This window comes from Diceros bicornis, chromosome 34 (genome assembly GCF_020826845.1).
Source record: "Diceros bicornis minor isolate mBicDic1 chromosome 34, mDicBic1.mat.cur, whole genome shotgun sequence".
Lineage (NCBI taxonomy): Eukaryota > Metazoa > Chordata > Mammalia > Perissodactyla > Rhinocerotidae > Diceros > Diceros bicornis.
Window position 1 is genome coordinate 8332945 of NC_080773.1, and position 24694 is coordinate 8357638.

The window sequence follows — 24694 nt, forward strand, 5'->3', positions numbered from 1 at the left end:
GTTAGGTGCTATGGGGACACTGGGGAGGCAGAAAAATACAATAAAAAACGAGCACAAGTTAGGTGCAATGCCACTATAAAGTATTCTAGTTCTTAAGTTGTATGGGAGAGTCACAGGTTTTTTTGTTGTTATGCTTTAAATTTTACATATATTCCTTTTTATATATCATGACTTACATAATAAAAAGAGGTTTTTAAAACACAAAAAATTAAGTAGAATGTTCTGGGAAGACTTCATTCAGGTCAATCACTAAAACTGAATTATATGGAGATAAATCAACATTGAAAAACTTGGGCATAGGAGAGGAACGGTCTACAATGACAGGAATGCAACAGAACTTTTTGAAATGATGGAAATGTTCTGCATCTGCACTGCCCAATATGGTAGCCAGTAGCCACATGTGACTATTGAGCACATGAAATATGGCTAGTGCAGCTGAAGAACTGAATTTATTTGACTTAATTTTAATTACTTTAAAGTTAGATTTAAATAGCCACATGTAGCCAGTGGCTACCATATAGGACAACACAGCTCTAGAGGATTCTCTGTTCACACTGGATTGCAAGAATGTTTATGCTGTCCCTTCACGTAAAAAACTGAAAGCTTAAATTACAATTCACGCCTCATGGGTTTAGTACGTGTGAAAGAAAAGGCAGAACTCCAAATAGGGAACCTGTTTTTAAAGAAAACACCTGGTCCTGACAGCAGAAAATGGGTAAAAAATCTATAATTAAATGTTTTCAGTTAAAATAAAATGGTTATGGCATATCATACTTTTTCACTTCAACCGTTTCTTTTTTTTTTTTTTTTATAATTTTATTTATTTATCTTTTTCCCCCAAAGCCCCAGTAGATAGTTGTATGTCATAGTTGCACATCCTTCTAGTTGCTGTATGTGGGACGCGGCCTCAGCATGGCCGGAGAAGAGGTGCGTTGGTGCACGCCCGGGATCCGAACCCGGGCCGCCAGCAGTAGAGCGCGCGCACTTAACCGCTAAGCCATGGGGCCGGCCCTGCTTCAACCTTTTCAACTACTACTTTTCAATAACTAACCAACTATTAATACTTGTCAGAATTGAGTTGGATAAGTTGGCTTCACTGGATCATGCACTTCTGTGCTAGAATATCAGGAGCCTTCAGAGGATTAAACTTTTTGGCCAAGGACTCTCACATCTGAGAATCAAATATGAAAATACCCATCTAAATAAAGATGCATCAGAGTAGTCATTTTAAATAGAAGAAACTGTGAAAAGCAACCTATATGTTTAATAGTAGGTAAATGTATGCTATCTGGGACTTTCTTTAAAATACTTCAGGGTGGGGGTGCAGAAGTCAATGGGGATAGATGAAATAAGATCAGAAACATGCTGATAATTGCTGAAGCTAGGAAATGGATTCATGGGATGTCCATTCCACTAACCTCGTGCATATTTGAAAATTTCCATAATTAAGTAAAAAATTTTAAAAACACATTTGTAACATTCTGTGAAAAAAACTAAAATAAAATCATCTATATCCTACAGTTAGAACACTTTTAAAAATGGATGGTATTTCCATTACTTAAAAGCACATTGAAAAAAATAAAAAGCCTTATCTTTTCTCATATTGCAAACAAAAAATCCCTCAGTCTATGCTACTTACAACCCAATTTTTGCCCACATTAAGAATGTTACCAGGGGCTGGCCCGGTGGCATAGTGGTTAAGTTTGCGTGCTCTGCTTCAGTGGCCTGGGGTTCACAGGTTCAGATCCTGGGCGCTGACCTATGCACCGCTCATCAAGCCATACTGTGGCGGTGTCCCACATATAAAGTGGAGGAAGATTGGCACAGATGTTAGCTCAGGGACAGTTTTCCTCAGTAAAAAGAAGAGGATTGGCAACAGATGTTAGCTCAGGGCTAATCTTCCTCACCAAAGAAAAAAGAATGTCACCAACTTGTTTGAATATGGATCTCCTGCTTTTCCTTGACACATAAATCTACAATTTACTTACTATCCTCTTTTATCCAGAATCATTTCTGTGTACTCTTTCCTCCTAAACACAAGCATGTCCTTTTCTCCCAGCACTCTCTCCCATATTTCTGTCTTCAGCTCTTTCTTCTAAGCGCTATATTAGAAGTCTTATGCTTGACTCTACTCTCTGGAAGTTATTTATGGACATGTTCAAGACCCTGTTTTAGACTGTCTCTTAAGAGCGTACATACTTCTTTAACTCCCATCCACCAAGAAAAGAAGGTTGCATGAATTTTTTTAAGTCAATAAATGTTGATTAAAAGTGAATGCATAGGGGCCGGCCCCGTGGCATAGCGGTTAAGTACGTGTGCTCCGCTGCTGGCGGCCCGGGTTCAGATGCCGGGCACCCACCGATGCACTGCTTGTCAGGCCATGGTGTGGTGGCATCCCACATAAAGTGGAGGAAGATTGGCACGGATGTTAGCTCAGGGCCAGTCCTCCTCAGCAAAAAGAGGAGGATTGGCATGGATGTTAGCTCAGAGCTGATTTTCCTCATAAAAAAAAAAAAAAAAAAGTGAATGCATAGCCATAAATGAATGGAATTACTGCATCAAAGCAAAACTAGTCAGGGCTGGCCCCGTGGCTTAGCAGTTAACTGCGCGTGCTCCACGACTGGCGGCCCGGGTTTGGATCCTGGGTGCGCACCAACATACTGCTTCTCCAGCCACGCTGAGGCCACGTCCCACATATAGCAACTAGAAGGCTGTGCAACTATGACATACAACTATCTACTGGGGAACAAAAAAAGGAGGAGGATTGGCAATAGATGTTAGCTCAGAGCCAGTCTTCCTCAGCAAAAAGAGGAGGATTAGCAGGGATGTTAGCTCAGGGCTGATCTTCCTCACTAAAAAAAAAAAAAAAAAAAAGCAAAACTAGTCAGAAAAAAAAAGAAAGATAAGTCAAACATCAGTAGGACAAATGAACAGTAGGGCTTAAAAATGCATTTTAAGAGATTTAAAAGAAACACACACGTGAGTTTAAATTTAAAAGGGAAAGAAGTGGATCCAAGTTATATGAAATAGGATGGCTCCTAAAGAAAAAGGGCTTTAAAATGGGAGGGAATTCTGACAGATCAGTAGCATGGAGAATACAGGTTGGCGTAAAAGGGGGAGTCTTCAATTTTTCCATGTGTCTTAGGTCTTTTCTCCACAACCCTCAGATGGGCCTTCGAGGACAAGATTCCTCAGTCAGTACCTTTAAGGTGCTGCCCCCCTCACCAGCTGGGTTCTTAACTGCAGTGTCTTTCCCCATCTGTTCAATCCTCACTCACCAGGGCACCATCCTCCTGCCATCTTCCTCGAAACCATCCAGGGCTCTTTCCCTTGCTCCAATAAGGAAATCACATCAGGCTTAGGAAGAGAGAGTCCTGTTTATAAGAAAAAGTAATAAGACATAATCATGCTATTCCTGAATTCAAACCCAGTCCTCAAAACACAGGCAACTACCTGAAGGACAAGAGGAAGGTGGTAAGGTCTGAAGCCTGGAGAAGATAAAGGTACCACAGAAGCTGCCTCTCCTCATCTACAAAACACAAAATAATTCCCTAGGAAATCGGTAGAAATCCACCCCGACAACTGACAGATGCACCCAAAACTTACAAGTTATTTCGGGATAGATATCCTTACCAAGTAAGACCAGGTTGCTGTAGTTCTCCATCATCACATCTCTGTATAAACCCCTCTGAGAAGGGTCCAGGCACTCCCACTCCTCCTGGGAGAAGTCTACAGCCACATCCCTGAACACCACCAACCCCTGAAATGACAAAACCACGTAGCGCTGTTGAAATTAAACGAAACGTTTTTCAGATGAAAGAAGAGATGGAAAAAGACACTGAGGGATGGAGAAAATACACCGAGCAAATGGGCTAGGCCCAGGATGGGGCAGAGTAAAAAAATCAGTGTGACTGGAACAAAGTACCTCCATCTTCTTGAATATTCCTGTTGCTGCAGGCAACCTCCTTCATACAATGAGACATTCCCATTATCCCATGGCTAGGGCTAGGAATGAATAAAACACACATTTACTTGTAGTTTCCCAAATAAATGAAATAGAGCAGAAAAACACACAGCAACACGTAAGCCTGGCAAATTACTATTTATTTTAATGATCATCCATGACTTACCAATATTTTTATTGTGGAAATTTTCAAACATACAGCAAAGTTGAAAGAATTTTATAGTGAACATGACATGCTAATTACTACTTACAGTAAACTCTTAATATGAGCTCCTCCCTTCCCTTTTTTTTTCCTTACTTCTTAAAGGAAGAAGACAAAATCTTTCTAAAATATTTAACAAATAAACAAGCAAAACCTCTATCACACACAATAGGACTTTGATATAATTAAGATATATATCAAATACTAAGGATCTTCACTGTTAGACAAAATCATAAGTATTTTTCCTAATAATGAATGTTCTTTAGGAAACTTTTTTGAACTGGCTGTATCTTTCATCTTAGGAAGGCAAGGCATAACCATTCCATTATTTTGGATATTTAGATTGAACAAGATCTCTGAGTTCCTCTACAGCTTTTAAAATTTACAAATTTTCATGCAAATTCTCAAAAACTTATGCATCTGGCTAATCATACTTGTTAAAAAGTCAAAACTGTAGAAAACCTAACAGTATATTGTTTAGAGATATACAGTAAAACAATTATCAAAAGCAAGAGAATGACGCCTACAAAATTTTCTTCACAGGTTACCCTTTGAGGGAGGGCAGGGTGCAAAGGGTCTTGTTAGGGACATCAGTCTTCTATTATTCTTTTGTAATATGAAATACTTCATACTGTTTTTAAAGGGGGAACTCAAAAATTAAGGAAAAATAAACAGGCTTGTGAAGATCAGTTGTGCCACTCAACAATCATTTCCTCTTCATTAAACCGTAATTCTGATAAGGGAGACTCTAATCTTTCCCTCACTGGAATGTATTTAGGCTCCATCATAGAGCACTGCACACAACTGTGAACACTGGTAGAGTGGGACACGAAGGGACAAGACCATGCTGCTGGGCATCATTACTCACTCCCTGACAGAATGGGAGGGTTCATGGATGGAGCTCAGTTGGACAAGAAAGTTTCCAGATACAGAAAATAAATGTTCATGCAAATGAAAAAAACCAAGACACTATATTTCAATAAAATACATAAGTCATGGGGAAATAATATACAGTATGGTGACTGTAGTTAATAATACTGTATTGCATATTTGAAAGTTGCTAGAAGAGTAGATCCTAAAAGTTCTCGTCACAAGAAAAAAAAATTGTAACTATGTGATGGATGTTAACTATACTTACTGTGGTGATCATTTTACAATATATACGAATATCTAATCATGTTGTATACCTGAAACTATATGTCAATTATACCTCGATAAAAAAAAAATAGTTAAAAAAAAGACACTGTAGGAGAGAAGTCAAGATGGCGGCATAGGTGGACTCTGAACTCACCTCCTCCTGGGGACACAGCCAATTTACAACTACTCTTGGAACAATTACCCCTGAGAGAGAACTAAAAACTGGATAAGAGGAACTCCTGCAACAAATGACAATCCTAATTGAGGTGGAAGAGGCAGAAACTCCCTTCTGGAGAGAAAAAACACCACCTCCACAAGCTGCAGCGCCTCACAGCCGCCCGGGAGCAGCCCACAGGTACGCAGCCCTCCCTGGAGGAGCGGGGCCCTGAGCTGGGGAGCGCTCTCGCTGTGGGCATTTTTTGGACCCAGCACAATCGAGAGGAGTGGCATAATATCTGACTTTGCTTGGGACTAAAACATTGCGGAGTACACCCAGAAAAGCTGGTTCACAAAGAAATTAAAGCCAGTTCTTAAAGGGCCCACGCACAAACTTACTTGTTTCGGAAAACAACCTAAAATCACCAGAAAGAAAGGTGCACAGTGCTTTGGTGAAAAGAGACTCACCTGATAGGCTCTGAGTGCATCTTGGTGAGGGGTAAGACCTCTCCAGGGACTGGGAGAGTGGCGGCGGCCATTGTTGTCGCCTGGTGTGGGTGTGCTGACACAGACACTGGCAGACGCCATTGGAGTTCTCCCTGGGGCCTGCTAGCCCAGGGTCTTCCCCACCCACCAGAGCACCGATTTAATCCAGCTCAGCCAGAGCAGGCAGCCCACGCTAGGGACTGGCTCCACCCAACAACAAGCCCTCAGGCAACTTGTGGGCCTGCTAATAAGCTGCCTGGATTCTCTTCAGCCTGGCAAGTGGGCCCACCTCTGTGGGGCAGGGCGTGAGCAAAGAGCGGGTAGAGAGTGTGGGGAGGTGGTGGAGTGTGTGGGGCTCCCGCCTTGGAGAGACTGGGTCCACTTCAGAAGGTCAGGGCACGCATGGGGCAGGACTGTGTTGACTGTGTGTGTGGACCTGTGGGCGGCGGGGCTTGTCAGCTGCAGAACACTTGTGCTTCTCAAAGAGCCACATAGGGGCTTGGCACCACCTTCCAAAGCCTGAAACAATTGGGTACTCCCGTGCCTGAGGCCAGCCCCAACCAGCTGCAATCCTCAGAGAGCTGACAAGAGACCTAAAGGCTGGAGGCTTATAGCAATTGTAAGCCCCTGAGGCTAACAACCTGCCACGCTGGGGGCCTACTCTCTTAATATAAATACTGCAACAGGAATGTGCTATTAGAACTTGCAGCCAACTGTGCTGGGGCTCCCCACACCCAATAGAGACTGAAGGGCCCACGACAACTACAAGCAGCTGAGCATTACAACAGCTGGTCAGGGGCATAGCTCAGCCTCCCTGGGCACCTATGGGAAGAGGAACCATGCCACAACAGAAGGACACACATAGCCCACAGAGGGGTCACCCCTGGAACATTCAGAACTGAGGGAAGCACACTGCAGGCTTCATAAGGGATCACTTATATAAGGTCACCTCTCTGAGAGCAGGAGACTTAGCCGACCTGCCTAATACACAGACACAAGCACAAGGAAAGAGGCAAAATGAGAAGGTAAAGGAATACGTTCCAATTAAGGGAACAGAACAAAACCCCAGAAAAGGAACTAAGTTAAACAGAAATGATCAACCTACCTGACAGAGAGTTCAAACAAAGTGTCAGGGATGCTCACTGATCTTGGGAGAAGAATGGATGAACTCAGTGAGAATGTCAACAAAGAAATGGAAGATATAAAAAAGAACCAATCAGGGCCGGCCCCGTGGCTTAGCGGTTAAGTGCGCACGCTCTGCTACTGGTGGCCCAGGTTCAGATCCTGGGCGCGCACCGACGCACTGCTTCTCTGGCCATGCTGAGGCCACGTCCCACATACAGCAACTAGAAGGCTGTGCAACTATGACATACAACTATCTACTGGGGCTTTGGGGAAAAAAAAAGGAGAAGGATTGGCAATAGATGTTAGCTCAGAGCCAGCCTTCCTCAGCAAAAAAGAGGAGGATTAGCATGGATGTTAGCTCAGAGCTGATCTTCCTCACAAAAAAAAAAAAAAGAACCAATCAGAAATGAAGAATACAATACTGGAAACGAAAAATTCACTAGAGGGACTCAAAAGCAGAGTACAGGACACCCAAAGAACGCATTTGCAAGCTGGATGAAAGACCAGAAGAAATCACCCAAGCAGAACAGATAAAAGAAAAATGAATTAAAAAGAGTGAGGACAGTCTAAGAACCTCTGGGACAACATCAAGCACACTAACATCAGTGTTACAGGTGTCCCAGAAGGACAAGAGTGAGACAAAAGGGCAGAGAATCTATTTGATGAAATAATAGCTGAAAACGTCCCTGACCTAAGGAAGGAAATAGACATCCAGGTACACAAAGCACAGTGAGCACCAAACAAGATAAACCCAAAGAGGCCCACACCAAGACACATCATAATTAAAATGTCCAGAATTAAAGATAAAGAGAGAATCCTAAGAGCCTCAAGAGAAAGACAAGTTACATACAAAGGAAACACCATAAGGCTATCAGCTGACTTCTCAGCAGAAACCTTACAGGCTAGAAGAGAGTGGCACAATATATTTAAAGTGCTAAAAGGAAAACACCTGCAGCCAAGAATACTCTACCCGGCAAGGTTATCATTCAAAATGGAAGGAGAGATAAAAAGTTTTCCAGACAAGCAAAAATTAAAGCAATTTGTCACCAAGAAACCAGTGCTACAAGAAATGCTAAAGGGACTTATTTAAGCAGAAAAGAGAAGACCACAAATAGGAAAAATTATCTTTTTCCATGATAAGAGGGTAATGGATACAAATGCACAAAAAAGAGGTTAGATGTGATATCAAAAACATAAAATGTGGGAGGAGAGGAGTTAAAGAGTAGAGCTTTCAAACAGAGGTCAAACTAAAGAGACCATCAACTTAATATAGATTGCTATATACATAGGTTACTGTATATGAACCCCATGGTAATCACAAACCAGAAACCTATAACAAATACACAGAAAATTAAGAGAAAGGAACCCAAACATAATACTAAAGAAAGCCATCAAACCACAAGAGAGCAAGAGAAGAAGAAAGGAACAGAGAAGGACTACTAACACACTGAGAAAAAAAAGTTAAAAATGGCAGTAAGTACATACTTATCAATAGCTACTTTAAATGTCAATGGACTAAATGCTCCAATTAAAAGGCATAGGGTGGCTGATTGGATAAAACAACAAGACCCATATATATGCTGCATACAAGAGACACACTTCAGACCTAAAGACACTCACAAACTGAAAGTGAAGGGATGGAAGAAGATACTCCACGCAAATGGCAATGAAAAGAAAGCTGGGGAAGCAGTACTCATATCAGACAAAATAGACTTTTAAACAAAAACTGTAAAAACAGACAAAGAAGGGCACTACATAATGATCAAGAGAACAATCCAACAAGAGGATATAACATTTGTAAATATCTACGCAGGCAACGTAGGAGCACCTAAATATATAAAGCAATTATTAACAGACATAAAAAGAGAAATAGACAGTAACACAATAACAGTAGGGGACTTTAACTCTCCACTTACACCAATGCATAGATCATCCAAACACAAGATCAATAAGGAAACATTGGCCTTAAATAACACATTAGAACAGATGGACCTAGTAGATATATACAGAACATTCCACCCAAAAACTGAAGAATATACCTTCTTTTCAAATGCATATGGAACATTCTCCAGGACTGATCACATATTAGGCCACAAAACAAGTCTCCATAAATTTAAGAAGACTGAAATAATACCAACCATCTTTTCTGACCACAACAGTATGAAAGTAGAAATCAACTATAGGAAGCAAATCAGAAAAGCCACAAATATGTGGAGATTAAACAAAATGCTACTGAACAATGATTGGGTCAATGAAGAAATCAAAGGAGAAATCAAAAAATACCTGGAGACAAATGAAAATGAAAATACTACATGCCAGAATTTGTGGGATACAGCAAAAGTAGTTCTAAGAGGGAAGTTTATAGCAATACAGGCCTATCTCAACAAACAAGAAAAATCTCAAATAAACAATCTAAGAATGCACCTAAAGGAACTGGAAAAAGAAGAACAAACAAAGCCCAAAATCAGTAGAAGAAGAGAAACAATAAAAATCAGAGCAGAAATAAATGAAAGAGAGACTAAAAAAAAATAGAAAAAATTAACAAAACCAAGAGCTGGTTCTTTGAAAAGATAAATAAAATTGACAAACCTTTAGCTAGACTCACGAAGAAAAAAAGAGAGTTGGCTCAAGTAAGTAAAATCAGAAATGAAAGAGGAGAAATTACAATGGACACCTCAGAAATACAAAAGATTATAAGAGAATACTATAAAAAGCTATATGCCAACAAATTGGACAATCTGAAAGAAATGGATAAATTCTTAGAATCATACAACCTTCCATAACTGGATCAACAAGAAATAGAGAATTTGAATAGACCAATCACTAGTAAGTAATCAAAAACTTCCCCAAAAATAAAAGTCCAGGACCAGATGGCTTCCCTGGTGAATTCTACCAAACATTCAAAGAAGACTTAATACCTATCCTTCTCAAACTCTTCCAAAAAATTGAGGCGAGGGGGAAGCTCCCTAACTCATTCTATGAAGCCAAAATTACCCTGATACCAAAACCAGACAGGGACAACACACAAAAAAAGAAAATTACAGGCCAATATCACTGATGAACATTGATGCAAAAATCCTCAACAAAATACTAGCAAATCACATACAACAATACATTAAAAAGATTATACATCGTGATCAGGTGGGATTTAGTCCAGGGATGCAGGGATGGTTCAACATTCACAAATCAATCAACATGATACACCACATTAATAAAATGAAGAATAAAAATCACATGATCATCTGAATAGACGCAGAGAAAGCACTTGACAAGATACAGCATCCCTTTATGATAAAAACTGAATAAAATGGATATAGAAGGAAAGTACCTCAACATAATAAAGGCCATATATGACAAACCCATAGCTAATATCATCCTCAATGGTGAAAAACTGAAAGCTATCCCTCTAAGAACAGGAACCAGACAAGGATGCCCACTCTCACCACTTCTATTTAATATAGTACTAGAAGTCCTAGCCAGAGCAATCAGGCGAGAAAAAGAAATAAAAGGGATCCAAATTGGAAAGGAAGAAGTGAAACTGTCACTATTTGCAGATGACATGATTTTATATATAGAAAACCCTAAAGAATCCACCAGAAAACTTTTAGAAGTAATAACAAATATGGTAAAGTTGCAGGATACAAAAACAACACACAAAAATCAGTGGCGTGTCTATACACTAACAACAAAGTAGCAGAAAGAAAAATTAAGAATTCAATCCCATTTACAATTGCAACAAAAAGAATAAAATACATAGGAATAAACTTAACCAAAGAGGTGAAAGATCTGTTCACTGAAATCTATAAAACATTGCTGAAAGAAATTGAAGAAGACACAAAGAAATGGAAAGATATTCCGTGCTCTTGGATTGGAAGAATTAACATAGTTAAGATGTCCATACTTCCTAAAGCAATCTATAGATTCAATGCAATCCCTATCAAAGTTCCAACAATATTTTTCATAGAAATAGAAAAAAGAATCCTAAAATTTATATGGAACAACAAAAGACCAGGAATAGCTAAAGGAATCCTGAGAAAAAAGAACAAAGCTGGAGGTATCACACTCCCTGATTTCAAAACATACCACAAACCTACAGTAACCAAAACAGCATGGTACTGGCACAAAAACAGGCACACAGATCAATGGAATAGAATCAAAAGCCCAGAAATAAACCCACACATCTATGGACAGCTAATCTTTGACAAAGGAGCCAAGAACATACAATGCAGAAAGGAAACAAATGGTGTTGGGAAAACTGGACAGCCACATGCAAAAAACTGAAAGTAGACCATTACCTTACACCATACACAAAAATTAACTCAAAATGGATTAAAGACTTGAATGTAAGACCTGAAACCATGAAAATTCTAGAAGAAAACATAGGCAGTACGCTCTTCAACATCGGTCTTAGCAACATATTTTCATGCACCATGTCTGACCACGAAAGAGAAACAATAGAAAAAATAAACAAATGGGACTACATCAAACTAAAAAGCTTCTGCACAGCAAAGGAAACCATCAACAAAACGAAAAGACAACCTAACAATTGGGAGAAGATATTTGCAAACCATACATCTGATGAGGGGTTAATCTCCAAAATATATAAAGAACACATGCATCTCAACAACAAAAAAACTAACAACCCAATTAAAAAATGGGCAAAAGACATGAACAGACATTTCGCCAAAGAAGATATACAGATGGCCAACAGACACATGAAAAGATGTTCAGCATCATTAACTATCAGGGAAACGCAAATCAAAACTACAATGAGATATCACCTCACGCCCGTCAGAATGGCTATAATTAACAAGACAGGAAACAACATGTGTTGGAGAGGATGTGGAGAGAAGGGAACTCTCATACACTGCTGGTGGGAGTGCAAACTGGTGCAGCCACGATGGAAAACAGTATGGAGATTCCTCAAAAAATTAAGGATAGAACTACCATACGATCCAGCTATTCCACTGTTGGTTATTTATCCAAAGAACATGAAAACACCAATGCGTAAAGATACATGCACCCCCGTGTTCACTGTAGCGTTATTCACAATAGCCAAGACTTGGAAGCAACCTAAGCGGCCATCTAGGGACGAATGGATAAAAAAGATGTGGTATTTATACACAATGGAATACTACTCAGCCATAAGAAATGATGAAATCCAGCCATTTGTGACAACATGGGTGGACACTGAAGGTATTATGCAAAGTGAAATAAGTCTGAGGGAGAAGGTCAAATACCATATGATCTCACTCATTAAGTAGTAGATAATAAAAACAAACAAACACATAGAGACAGAGACTGGATTGGTGGTTACCAGAGGGGAAGGAGGGAGAGACGAGGGCAAAAGGGATGATTAGGCATATGTGTGTGGTGATGGATTGTAATTAGTATTTAGGTGATGAACATGAGAACATGATGTAATCCATGCAGAAATAGAAGTATAATGATGTACACCTGAAATGTATACAATGTTATAAACCAATGTTACCACAATAAACAAAATATTTTAAAAAAAGAAAAATGTGTGTTGTTAAAAAAAAAAATAAAAGACTATATTTCAAAGGAGAAGAAATAACTCACCTGGAGCATGGTTTTTAAAATTGTAAACCTGAGCTGTATTTCTCTGGATTCCTCTCTTGGAAAAGTATAGCATCCCAAGAAAGCAGCTGTGGAGAAGGAAAAAATCACTCCCAGAGAGGCCCAAAAGGTCTCCACATCCCCCTTCCAATTTCCTTGCTATGCTGCCTACCCCTACTTTCCCCACCCCAACACACACACATACAGTCTCTGATGGGAACTAAAAGGGGTGTATACAAATCCCAGCCCTTCCCTAAACTCGTGGAACCCAAGAACAGCAGGAGGGATTCAGGGCAGATATGCTCCAGCACTGAGAGAGGCCCAGGCACCTCTGCAGGAGGGATTGAGGCAGACATTACCCTTATCTTAAGATGTTGATCTGGACCTCAGATGGGAACAATAACATGGCCTCATACAGTTCCCCCTTTGCAGGTGCAGCCAAGCTTCCCCAGGCAGAGTTACCCAAGTTACAGCCTAAGTCAAAGCTGGAGTCCTCAAGCTAGACACCCACTATACTTGCACATGTTCAGCTCCTAAGCAAAGACTTCCAGAGGCTTCTAATATACACCAGCCTCAAGATATAGAATCTCTTGGCTTCTCCCTGGCTATATTTTGAACTATCAAATCTAAGAAGGGGCTGCCCAACCCATGCCAGAAACCGCAAGGCCTTGAGTACCTGGCCACACAAACTAGACAGAAAGGAAGACAAGAGTATAGACACAGCCCATGATGGTTCTGTAACATGAATGGGAAATAAACGTGCCATGTTAAGATACTGATATTTAGGAGTTGTTAACGCAGCACGGCATAGCCTATCCTGCCAGTGCTACAGTAATAAACAATACTAAATTCCCTGTCCACCCCCTCACCGTCCTTGGGACACCACAGAGATATACTTTAGATTTTGTTGTAGATGGGATATAAATACATTTAAAAATTGGTATGCAAATCAAAACCACAATGGGATATCACTTCACACTTATTAGAATGGCTATTAACAAAAAGACAACAAATAATAAGCATTAGCAAAGATGTGGAGAAAAGAGAACCCTTGTGCACTGCTGGTGGAAATGTACATTGGTGCAGCCACTGGAAAACTGAAAGGAGGTTCCTCAAAAAATTAAAAATACAACTACCATAGGATCCAGCAATTCCACTTCTGGGTATTTATCCAAAGAAAACAAACACACTAACTCAAAAAAATATCTGCACCCCCATCCATGTTCACTGCAGCATTATTTACAATAGCCAAGACATGGAAACAACCTAAGAGTCCATCAATGAATGAACGGATAAAGAAAATGTGGTGTATATATACAATGGATTACTACACAGCCATAGAAAAGGAAATCTTGCCACTTCTAACAACACGGATGGACCCTGAAGGCATTATGCTAAGGAAAATAATTCAGACAGAGAAAGACAAATACCGTATGATTTCACTTATATATGGAATCTAAAAAAAAAAAACAACCAAACTCATAGATACAGAGAATAGATTGGTGGTTGCCAGAGGTGGGGGGGCGGGGTGGAGGGTAGGTGAAATGAGTGAAGGGAGTCAAAAGGCACAAAATTCCAGTTTTTAAAATAAATAAGTCCTGGGGATGTAATGTACAGCATGGTGACTATAGTTAATACTGTATTGTATATTTGAAAGGTGCTAAGAGAGTAGATCTTAAAAGTTCTCATCACAAGAAAAAAAAATCTGTAACTATCTGTGGTAATGGATGTTAACTAGACTTGAGGTGATCAGTTCACAATATATACATATATTGAATCATTATGTTGTACACCTGAAACTAATATAATGTTAAATATCAATTATATCTCAGTAAAAAAATGGTAACAAGAGCTATAGAGAAAAATAAAATAGGACAAGAGGGATAGGAGTATGGTGGTTGAGACGCTATTTTTATATGGGGTAGTCAAGGGAAGCTTTTCCAATTTGGTGACATGTGAGAAAAGTCTTGAAGAAGTGAAAGAATACGTGATGCAGACACTGGGAGTAAGAAAATTGCAGGCAGGGAATCAGTAAGCTCAAATGCAGAGGGGGCAGAATTAAGTTACGAAAAAAATTATAGAAGATAAAGTCAGAGAGGTAACAGAGAGCCAGACCACATAGGGCTATATAAGCCACTGCAGAAACTTTGGCTTTTATTTTGAGATGGGAAGCCATAGAAAGTTTTAAGTCAGAGAATGACACAATCTAACTTACACTTTGGAAGAATCACCTTGGCTGCTGCATTAAGAAGGAATTTTAGGCAGGCAATGAAGGAAGGAGAGAGACCAGTAACAGGCTACTGCGGTAGACCAAATGAGAGATGACTGTGGCCTAGATGTGGACCAGCTGAACTGTCACATGCACGGCTTCCAACTTCTGAGTTCCTCTCCCTCACCTGGGCAAAGGCTTATCACTTTCTCTCCACTATCTGGAACTGCCCCCTTGCTCCCAATAATAAATTAAGTCTAGCTAGAATTCCCAACTGTGGATGTTTTATAATCTAATTAATTGCTGTATGAAGTCTAGCATGTCGACCAGCACCTAAGCCATTCTGGGTACACGCTGTCCACCTACAATGTTTTGATCACTGTAACTCCCCTCTCTTCGCCCCTTCCCCATCACCACTCCCACCAGGGCAATGTGGCAGCACAGGCCTCTGGAGAGGAAGAAAGCCTTGGCCATTTCAGAGGAAGGAAGTATTCATGGATGTGGGCATCACCTGCTTGCCAGGTGGAGGACAAAATGGCTAGATCCTATTCAGAGGGATTTCTTCAAGGATGTGACACTAAGTCAAGGAGCCTCACTCTGCTGATTGAGAATGCTTTCCCCTATTATTCACAATCTGCCTTTTAGGACATCTTTTGTCCTTCACGTGACTCTCCAGGGAACTTCTGAAGAGTGTGACTCTAGCTAAGAATTGGTTTGAGATCTACTGAGCTGCAAATTGAGAGCTCTGAAGCTTCATCATTCTGAGGACTTCACATTCCTTTGGCCCTTTTACAAATACTTCTCTTCCGAAAAAATACGGGGGAGATTTAAATATAATAATTTTGTAAGTATTTCTATTTATTTTACTGTTGCTTAATGTTAGTCATAAAAATGAAAACGCATATGCTCTACCTCAAGCATAGTTTTAAGTATCTGCATAAAATGCTACATTTTAGTAGGATTTAATTAAAATTTCCCTTTTTATGAAAACTAACTTTGGATTTATTATCTCAAAAGTTGTCCCAAGGTGTTATAGTCTCTGCTTGTAGATCCATCCACGGTTCTACCTTTTTTGTAACCCTTAGTATCATTACAGTCTTCCTTCCCATGGAGTCCATGGATTCCACGTTGAGAACCCCAGTGAGGACCATTTGAGCATTTAATTCAAAATAGATGCGGAAACTGGTCCAAGTGTTTACTCACAGACTACCTGGCAAATCCCTGGGCCTATTGGTATAAAACTCTTTCCTACTCCAAAAACACTGGCAAAGTGAAAGATCTCATCACCTACTTAGACTGAGACTAACCAACACCATCCCATAAGTTGCACGGCTTTCAATACCAGGACTGTGGCGTGTGATGCTACATACGCACTAATCGTATTTTCAACAATTTGGTTGTTAGGATATAGGCTCTTGTATTTGCCTCACTAGGCCAGCAGAGATCTCAGGGGAGATTTGGCACTCTGGAAAAACTGCCAAATTAACACTAAGATGGAAGGGAGAGACAGGAAACTGGGTCTTTGGGTCTAACCCCAAGGCCCCTACTATGTCTCAAAATGGGGAATACCAAGGACAAGGTCTCTTGAACGGGCTTTTGGTAGTCAGGAATTGTCAGAGGAGGGAAAAAAGTTATGCCCTGGAAAACAAGAAAGATTTCAGGGAAGAAAGAAAAAACCCCACAGCACCTTGATCTTGGCTTTCGGATGTTCAATAACCATTGTTCCCTTTTCCTCTTAGTGACAGAACTGTGGAAAGAAGAAATTGATGAGACACTTGGCTTTTCTTGAAATCCCAACTGACCAGGTTGGAACACACACTTCCTCCAGCCCCTGGCCACTCACACACACACACACACACACACACACACACACGCAAAGGAAGATCAGGGAAGACTGAAGAGTCCAGCCAAATGTAGTTACAGGAAAGGGCCAGAATCAATTATGAGCTCACAGATGTCTCCTGGGTACAGAGTGGTGAAGTCATACTTGCACAATCACAACGCCCACCCCCTCCCCATGTGCACACACAGTGCTGTACCAGGTCACCCGGTTACATATAATCCCACATACACACCTAGGGGGCATACAAGGTCCCAATCGCACAGCCACAGGCCTCCCTACACCCACATACCCATTGCCCCACAACCAGTCACAATCTCCCACACACACTCACCAAGGTCACACTAGTCGCACCTGCACAGCCACAGGCGCCTAACACCACACAGTCACAGACCTCCAACTCCCACACACACAACGCTGACACATTCACACAACCACACACTCACCACCCGGGCACACGGTCCCAACTGCACAATCACCGGCCCTGTGCATCCCCATGCACAATGGCGCACAGTCGTGCAGTCACCATCACCCATTCTGGGAACACACACGGACACCAGCAGCCCACTCCATCACCCAGAGTTCAGTACATACAGTCACAATCACACACCACGAAGACACACAGTAACAATCACAACCTCTCTCTCTCTCACTCACACACACACACACACACGATCTCCTCTCTTTAGCTCGCTCCAGAGACGAAAGGACCGGATCCAGACTCCTCACCCTAGTCCTTCCCTAGTTCCGGTACAGTCCAAACTGGCCAAGTTGCACCGGACCCCAGAGGCCCCACAGCACCTAACTTCACGGAGCCAACGGTCCCGCCACCTGGTACAGACGCGGCGGAAATCCCGCGGCACGTAGGGTCGCCTGCAGAGGCCTCTGGGAAATGTAGTCCAGAGGCGGACAACAAGCCTCCTGACCCCTCGCAGCGCAGAAACTGGGCTTGCATTCATCTACAGCTTCTCCGCACCAAACAGAACCGCAAAGCCCCGACGCGGAGCGGCTCGCAGATGACGCCGGTCGGCTGGCTAGAGGCGCCAGGCCCACTCATCCCCGGCAGCTCGGTTATCGCCGGTACGCACAAGACGAGACGACCAGTTCGCGGCGGAAGTAGCTTCGAGCCGCAAAGCCTATGGGTAATGTAGTCCAGGCTAGAAAAGCAGCCAGTCCGGCCAGAATGCAAGCGAACTGGCTCTTGTGAGCTCCAGGCCTGGTGCTGGCCTCCGTGACCCAACCGGCCGCGCCCGGGAGATTCCTGGGGGTTTTTGCTCGCCCTCGGAATGCAGAGGGGATGAAACACCGACCTGACATTTTTATCTGGGTCCAGCGGTGAGTCCAGGCCTCGGTCCGCGCAGCGCTGAGGGTGCGAGAGAAGGTGGAACCTGGTTGTCTCGTTCTGCACCAGGTCGAGGAGGCGACAGGGAAGGAATCACGATCTCGGATGGAGCGTGTGTGTGTGTGTGTGTGTGTGTGTGTGTGTGTGTGTGTCGCCCTCAAGTGAGGAGGAGGCCAGGCAGAATCCGAAGATGCTGAGCTGTGGCCGCAGGTGTGCCTGGGTGTTGGGTGTATGTGAACATGGGTTACCTATTTGGGAGACCAGGGTTGTGTCTGTGTATCAGACATTAACCTCTGAGCCTTATGTTAGGCATTATTAAAATGATAAGAGAGCATCTTTCTGGAGCATCAATTTTATTTGACGGTTGACAGGAGAAAAAAACTATTATATGATAAACAACATAAACGGGTTTTTATGTTAAAATGGGCATGTTTATTATGGATTAGAATGCAAATTCAACAAGCTTTTAAAGCAAGAAGGAAGACTGCAAAGTAATTTATTGTTAGGAGATGTTTGGTTTTATCTGTCCCAGACCCCCAAGTATACTCATACTGTCCTCTGTACATTTAATGAAACTACTAAAATATTTGGGTTTAAATCTACCACCTTACTCTTCGTTTTCTGTTTATTCCACCTGTTCACGATCTTAACATTTTCAAAGAGTACAGGTTAGTTATTTTCCATAATGTTCTTCAATTTGGGTTTACCTGATGTTTCTTCATCATTTGTACATTTTGGGGAGGAATACCCCATAAGTGATGCTATGTTCTTCTCAGTTTATCCTATCAGGAGACACACAATGTCATATTCCATTACTGGTGATGTTAACTTTTATTACTTAGTTTAAATGGTGCCCATGAGGTTTCTTCACTGTAGAGTTAATTAATGAGTATGTTGGATTTATCAATGAATAAATAAAAGGGAGCCAACTGGCAAAGGAGCCTGGGAAATGTAGTTTGCAGACTCCCAGTCCTAGTATTACAGAGAAGTAGACAGAAGGTTCATTGTGGGACTGAAAAACGATAACCAGCACATGATCATCTTGGGAATTTCCTTCACCTCTTTATTGTGTTGGATTGCTGGTTTCCTGGAGCTTATGTCTTCTTTTTTTCTTGGTTTAGTCCATTTTTTGTTAAAAAAAAAGGGAAAAAAATCCTCCATTAGCATCTTGAGAGAGGTTAATTTGGAGTAAAAATTTGGGGCCCTTACAAGTCTAAAAATGTCTTTATTCTACCTCTTTTGGATGATAGCTTCACTAGGTTTGGAATTTTAGGTTGGATATAGTTTTCCCTTAGAATTTGAGAGAATTATACGATTGTCTTCTAGCTTACAGTTTTCATCTTAAAGTATGATGACAATTTGATTTGTGTTTTGTTATTCTTTATTTTTGGAAGCATTTAAGATCTTGTCTTCATAACTAGTTTTCTGAAATTTCACTGATGTGCACTTTGGTATGAGTCTTTGTTCATTTTACAGTGGATTTCTTTTTCTTTTTCTTTTTTGCTGAGGAAGATTCACCCTATGCTAACATCCATTGCCAGTCTTCTCTTTTTTTGGCTTGAGGAAAATTAGCCATGAGCTCAAATCTGTGCCAGTCTTCCTCTACCTTATATGTGGGACACTGCCACAGCATGGCTGGTGAGTGGAGTAGGTCCACGCCCAGAATCCAAGCCTGCAAACCCAGGCTGCCAAAGTGGAGTGCGCGGAACTTTAACCCCTCGGCCACGGGGCCGGGCCCTGTGGGATTTCTTTATTTTGAAGAAGCATGACCTATATTTTCAGAAATCTTATATTTGTTCTCTGAAATTTCCCTCCATTCAGTTTTCTTCTCTTTCTTTTTCTGGCACTCCTTTGAGCTGGATGTTGAAACTCCTGATTTTATCTGTTATCTTTCTCATCTTTTGTTACCTTATTTTTTTACTCTTTATTTTTTTTCCACAACTGGGTGATTTCCACAACTTAGTTTCCCATATCTGCTATGAAAATTTTAATAATAGCTATCTTATTTTTAATTTCCAAGAGCAGGTTTTATACTCCCTGGTATTTGTTTCCCTGATGTAATATCTTCTCTTATCTCTCTGCACTATTGTAGGGAGGTTTGGGCAGGGTTTCTTGTCTGTTTCTGTTCCTTTCCCATATCCATTTCCTTAGAAGTTTTTTTTTTTATTGCTTTCATCTGTCTTTCATATTACTAAGTTTACATTTACATTACAATTACATATTAGTATGTTTTCCCTAGTTGATTGATAGCTGTCCATTCATGCTCTATTAGTAATGCACTAAAAAGATAACTGTCATATCTATATATGTAGTGAGGGCTTGTCGACTTGTAAGCTTCACTATAGAAATATTGGTCAAGATTTCAGCCATTTCTTTGTCAGCCGCCAAATGTTAGTGTTATAGGTTTTCTTCTGGGTTGTTCCATTTCTCCAGAGAAGCTTCTTCTCGTTTCTTGACTACCAGAATTTTGGGGGTCCAACAGTGATGAGATCCCACCATTTATTTAATCCCCCTGATTTCAGTTTGCTGCCTCTCCTGCCGTCTGCTTTTCTTCATATCCTTGTGTCTGAAGCTTCTCTCATTCAATTTCTCTAGAGAATAAATATTCTATTATTTGTCAGGGTGGTGTGGTAGAGTATTAGTTATCTATTTCTGCATAACAAATCACCCACAACTTCGCAGCTTTGAACAACAAACATTTATTGTCTCAACATTTCTGAGGGTCACAAATCTGGAAGCAGCTTAGCTGGGTGATTCTGCCTCAGGGTCTCTCATGAGGTTGCAGTCTAGCTGCTGGCCAGCCATGACTGGGACTGGAGCATCTGCTGCCAAGATAGATGGCTCACTCATAAGGCTTTTGGTAGTTGCTTGCTGGCTGTTGTTAGAAAGCTTCAGTTCCTTGTCATATGGGCCTCTCCACAGGACTGCCTGAGTGTCATAACAACTGGCTTAATAGCTTCCCCCCAGAGCAAGTGATACAGGAAGGGGAGAGAACATAGTCAGGAAATCATGGTACCATTTATGACCTAGGCTCAGAGGTCACATCCCATCACTTCTACCAGAATCTGTTCATTAGAAGTGAGTCACTAAGTCCGGCCCACATTCAAAGTGGGAGGCCGAGGAGAGTATCAAAAAATTTGTGGACATAGTTCAGAACTACCACAGGTGGCAATCACTTGGCTTGAGTGGGGGTGAGGGTAATGAGTTTCAAACTACTTATAAATCCTTTTTTCAGTTCCATGCTTCATCACCACCATTGGAGGCATTTGATTCCTTTAGTCCATGAGGTGCTGTAGTGATTGGTTTATAGCTTATTTTCGTTTTGATTCTTTGGTTTATAGCTTATTTTCATTGGCATTCTTTTCTGCAGGCACCTTTATTTGCGCTTCTTGGTTGTGCTCTCAGTTGACAGTCTTCCATCTGCTTGGCATGTTTGAAAAATTTGTTGACATATCTCATCAACTATAGCAATTCTCTTTTTTCTTGTGAATTTGTATTGTCCCACCTTCCTATTTACATAACTTTAATGAAGTTTCTGGAGGAAGCAAAAATAAATGCATGTGTCAGTCTGCTATGTTTAATACACTGTGTCCTCTGTGTTTATCCCTTTGGTTGTTCTAACCTCTGTCTACTCATCTAAATAGACTCTTTTTATGAACTCACTCTTTCATCCTATTTGATACTTACTCATTTTGTGTTCTCTTCATTTTCTTGATTTCTTAGTTATGGAAGGTTAATTTAAAAGCATTCAAAGCTATACATACTAATCAAAGGTCAGCTTTCTACCCAAAGTTCCTCTGTAAGAGTTTCCTTCTCAAAATTAGGGGCCAGTAGATATTAGCACTTGGGATTTCTGTCATACTGGGGGATTCTTTAGGCCTGAAACTGAAGAGTCTACCCCATAATAGCAAATATCTGAAATTTTATTAATAATATAATACTAGACAGATTTTTAAGTGATGATGATGATTACAATAATAGTTTTTTGCATACTTACTACATACTAAACAGTCTTTTAAGCAATTTTCACATATTAATTTGTAATGATTATTCTTTGTACTTCATTTTAGAAGAAATCTTGGAAGTTAATAAGCAGATGTAGAGGCAACTAAAATACTTGAGAGTCAAATTGTATATGTCCCCAAGAAAAAACAGACAGAGGAGAAAGGCAGTGAATGTGAGTAAATTGGAAACACATATTCTCTGAGTTCAGACATTATTTCTTCAAGATGAGGCATGTGTCAGTGTGACTCACTGGGAAAGAGTTGAAAACTTAATTTAGACATAACATATGATGAAGGAATCTATGTAAGAAAGAAATGCTATGAATATAATAAGTATATTATAACTCATCCTATCTTGTAGTAACCCCCATTAAGTGAAATCTGTATAAACAAGAGATTCAGAAGTAAACCTCATCAAATACCTGAGACTACACAGTGGAGAGAAACCCTACGAACTTTGTCTATGTGGAATCTTATATTCACGAGCCCCATCTTATTAGTTACTAGAGAAATAATGCAGCAGAGGAAACCTTTACTTGTAAGGAATGTTGGAAAACCTTCAGTCAGTTATTCATACTAATTGAATATGAAAATTCAAACTGTGGAGAAATTTGATGAATGTAACAAATTTGGAGAACTGTTGTGCCAGAAACTAAACCTCAGAGAATGTGAGAAAATTTAAACTTTATGAATGTGAGAAAGCTTCCGTTCAGATGTCAAACCTCATAAGTCACCAGAGAATTCATATTGGAAAGAAATCTTATTCATGTAAGAAATGTGGGAAAGCCTTCAGCCACGAATCTAATATCACTGACCGTGAGGAAACTCATATGGGATAGAAACCCTTTGAATGTAATGAATGTGGAAAAGACTTCAGGCAGAAGCAATACCTCACTAAGCATCACATTGCTCTTTGGAGAGAAATCCTACAAATGTAAGGAATGTGGAACATCCTTCATTCAGAAAGAAAATCTCATTACCCATCAGAAAAGTCATACTAGAGAGAAACTGTTTGGATGTAATGACTGTGAGAAAGCTTTTATTCAGAAGTCAAGCCTCATTAAACATGAGAAAATGCATACCGGAGAAAAATCCTATATGTGTAAAGAATGTGGGAAAACCTTTAGCAGCAAATCAAATCTCACAAAGCATGAGAAAATTCATATTGGAGAGAAGCCTTTTAAATGTAATGAATGTGGAACAGCGTTTAGCCAGAAGCAGTATCTTATTAAACATCACAACATTCATACAGGAGAGAAACCATTTGAATGTAATAAATGTGGAAAAGCCTTCTCTCAAATCACATCACTTATTGTACATGTGAGAATTCATACAGGTGATAAGCCTTATGAATGTAAGGTATGTGGGAAAGCCTTCTCTCAAAGCTCATCTCTTACTGTACATATGAGAAGTCACACAGGGGAGAAGTCCTATGGATGTAATCAGTGTGGGAAAGCTTTCTCTCAGTTCTCAACTCTTGCTCTACATGTGAGAACACATACAGGTGAGAGGCCTTATCAATGTAGCAAATGTGGGAAAGCATTCAGTCAGAAATCACACCACACTAGGCATCAGAAAATTCATATTCTCTAAAGATCATGTGAATGCCTTGAATATAGCAAAGCCTTCAGTAGGAATTTACACCCACACATCAGAGAATTCATTCTGGGGTAAAACAATATGAATGTAGGAAAACCTTTAGCAGGAGCTCACAATATCTGAGATATCAGAATATTCTTATAAGGAGAAACATTAATGTAATGAAAAGCCTGTGTCCAACAAAATTTTCAGTAAACATCATAGTTAATGCCAAATCTTTGGAAACATTCCCATTAAATAATGTCAGAGACAGGACCTGGATGCCTGATATCACCATGACAAGTCAGGGTAATCCTAAAGGCCAGAGCCAACGCCATAAGATGAGGAAGAGGTCTAAGGATTGAAAAGGAATAAATAGTGTCAGATGATACAATGTTTTGATATAGAGTTGTGATTATTAAAACTTTGTGATATTAGGCATTAATAGATATTAGATGAATGGAATGGAATATGAAGCCTAGATACAGTCCAATTCTGTGAAGAAATGATGACTAATTAGACAGTGTTTTAGGTGACAATTGGCTTTCTCTGTAGAGAAAGAGAGGAAGAGATTCCTGCCTTAGATCTTACGTTAAAAAAAAGAAAAATCCAATGTGAAAAAATCAAAAATATCTAAAACTTTAGGAAAATTACTTAATAAACATGGATAGATTTTCCTAAAGTTGCACCCCCAAATTTATTTTTTTAGTATTATGCCTTAGAGAAACTCTGACACATATACACAGGGAGATGTGTACCATCATGTTCTTTTCAGTGTGATTTCTGGTAGCCAAAAACTGTTAGCGTGATTTCTAGCAGCCAGATGCTGGGGTGGGGAAAACTGGAAATGCCTATCATTAGGGAAATGGTTGTATAAAATATGTTATATTTATATGATGGAATAATGAAGTTGACTGCAACAAACTGTATATGTGTTAATAGGGAGAGATCGCAAAACCATGATGTTGAGTGAAAAAAAAAATCAGAGGGCAGATGATGCACATAATATAATGATATCTTTAATTGGAATAAAAACAACATATTGTATATTGGTTATGAGTATAGATATGT

The 24694-nt window shown here is 40.3% G+C and overlaps 1 protein-coding gene and 1 pseudogene across 5 annotated transcripts in view; one reads left to right on the forward strand and one right to left on the reverse strand.

The window, feature by feature from the left end:
* LOC131397797 (zinc finger protein 850-like) overlaps window positions 1–18113 on the reverse strand; it is a 42196-nt gene extending 24083 nt beyond the window's left edge. Inside the window, exons 1-6 of one of the 5 annotated variants that reach the window (XM_058530880.1) lie at window positions 18010–18113; window positions 16547–16606; window positions 12654–12739; window positions 3926–4005; window positions 3634–3760; window positions 3279–3374 (exon numbers count right to left, since the gene is read on the reverse strand). In XM_058530880.1, the coding sequence (XP_058386863.1) occupies window positions 3279–3374; window positions 3634–3760; window positions 3926–3931 (229 nt within the window). In that variant the 5' untranslated portion in view covers window positions 3932–4005; window positions 12654–12739; window positions 16547–16606; window positions 18010–18113. The other 4 variants (XM_058530879.1, XM_058530881.1, XM_058530882.1 and 1 more) reach the window with 4 other exon arrangements.
* Window positions 18114–22096: 3983 nt separating this feature from the next.
* Window positions 22097–24422, forward strand: LOC131397806 (zinc finger protein OZF-like; annotated as a pseudogene).
* Window positions 24423–24694: the final 272 nt, after the last annotated feature.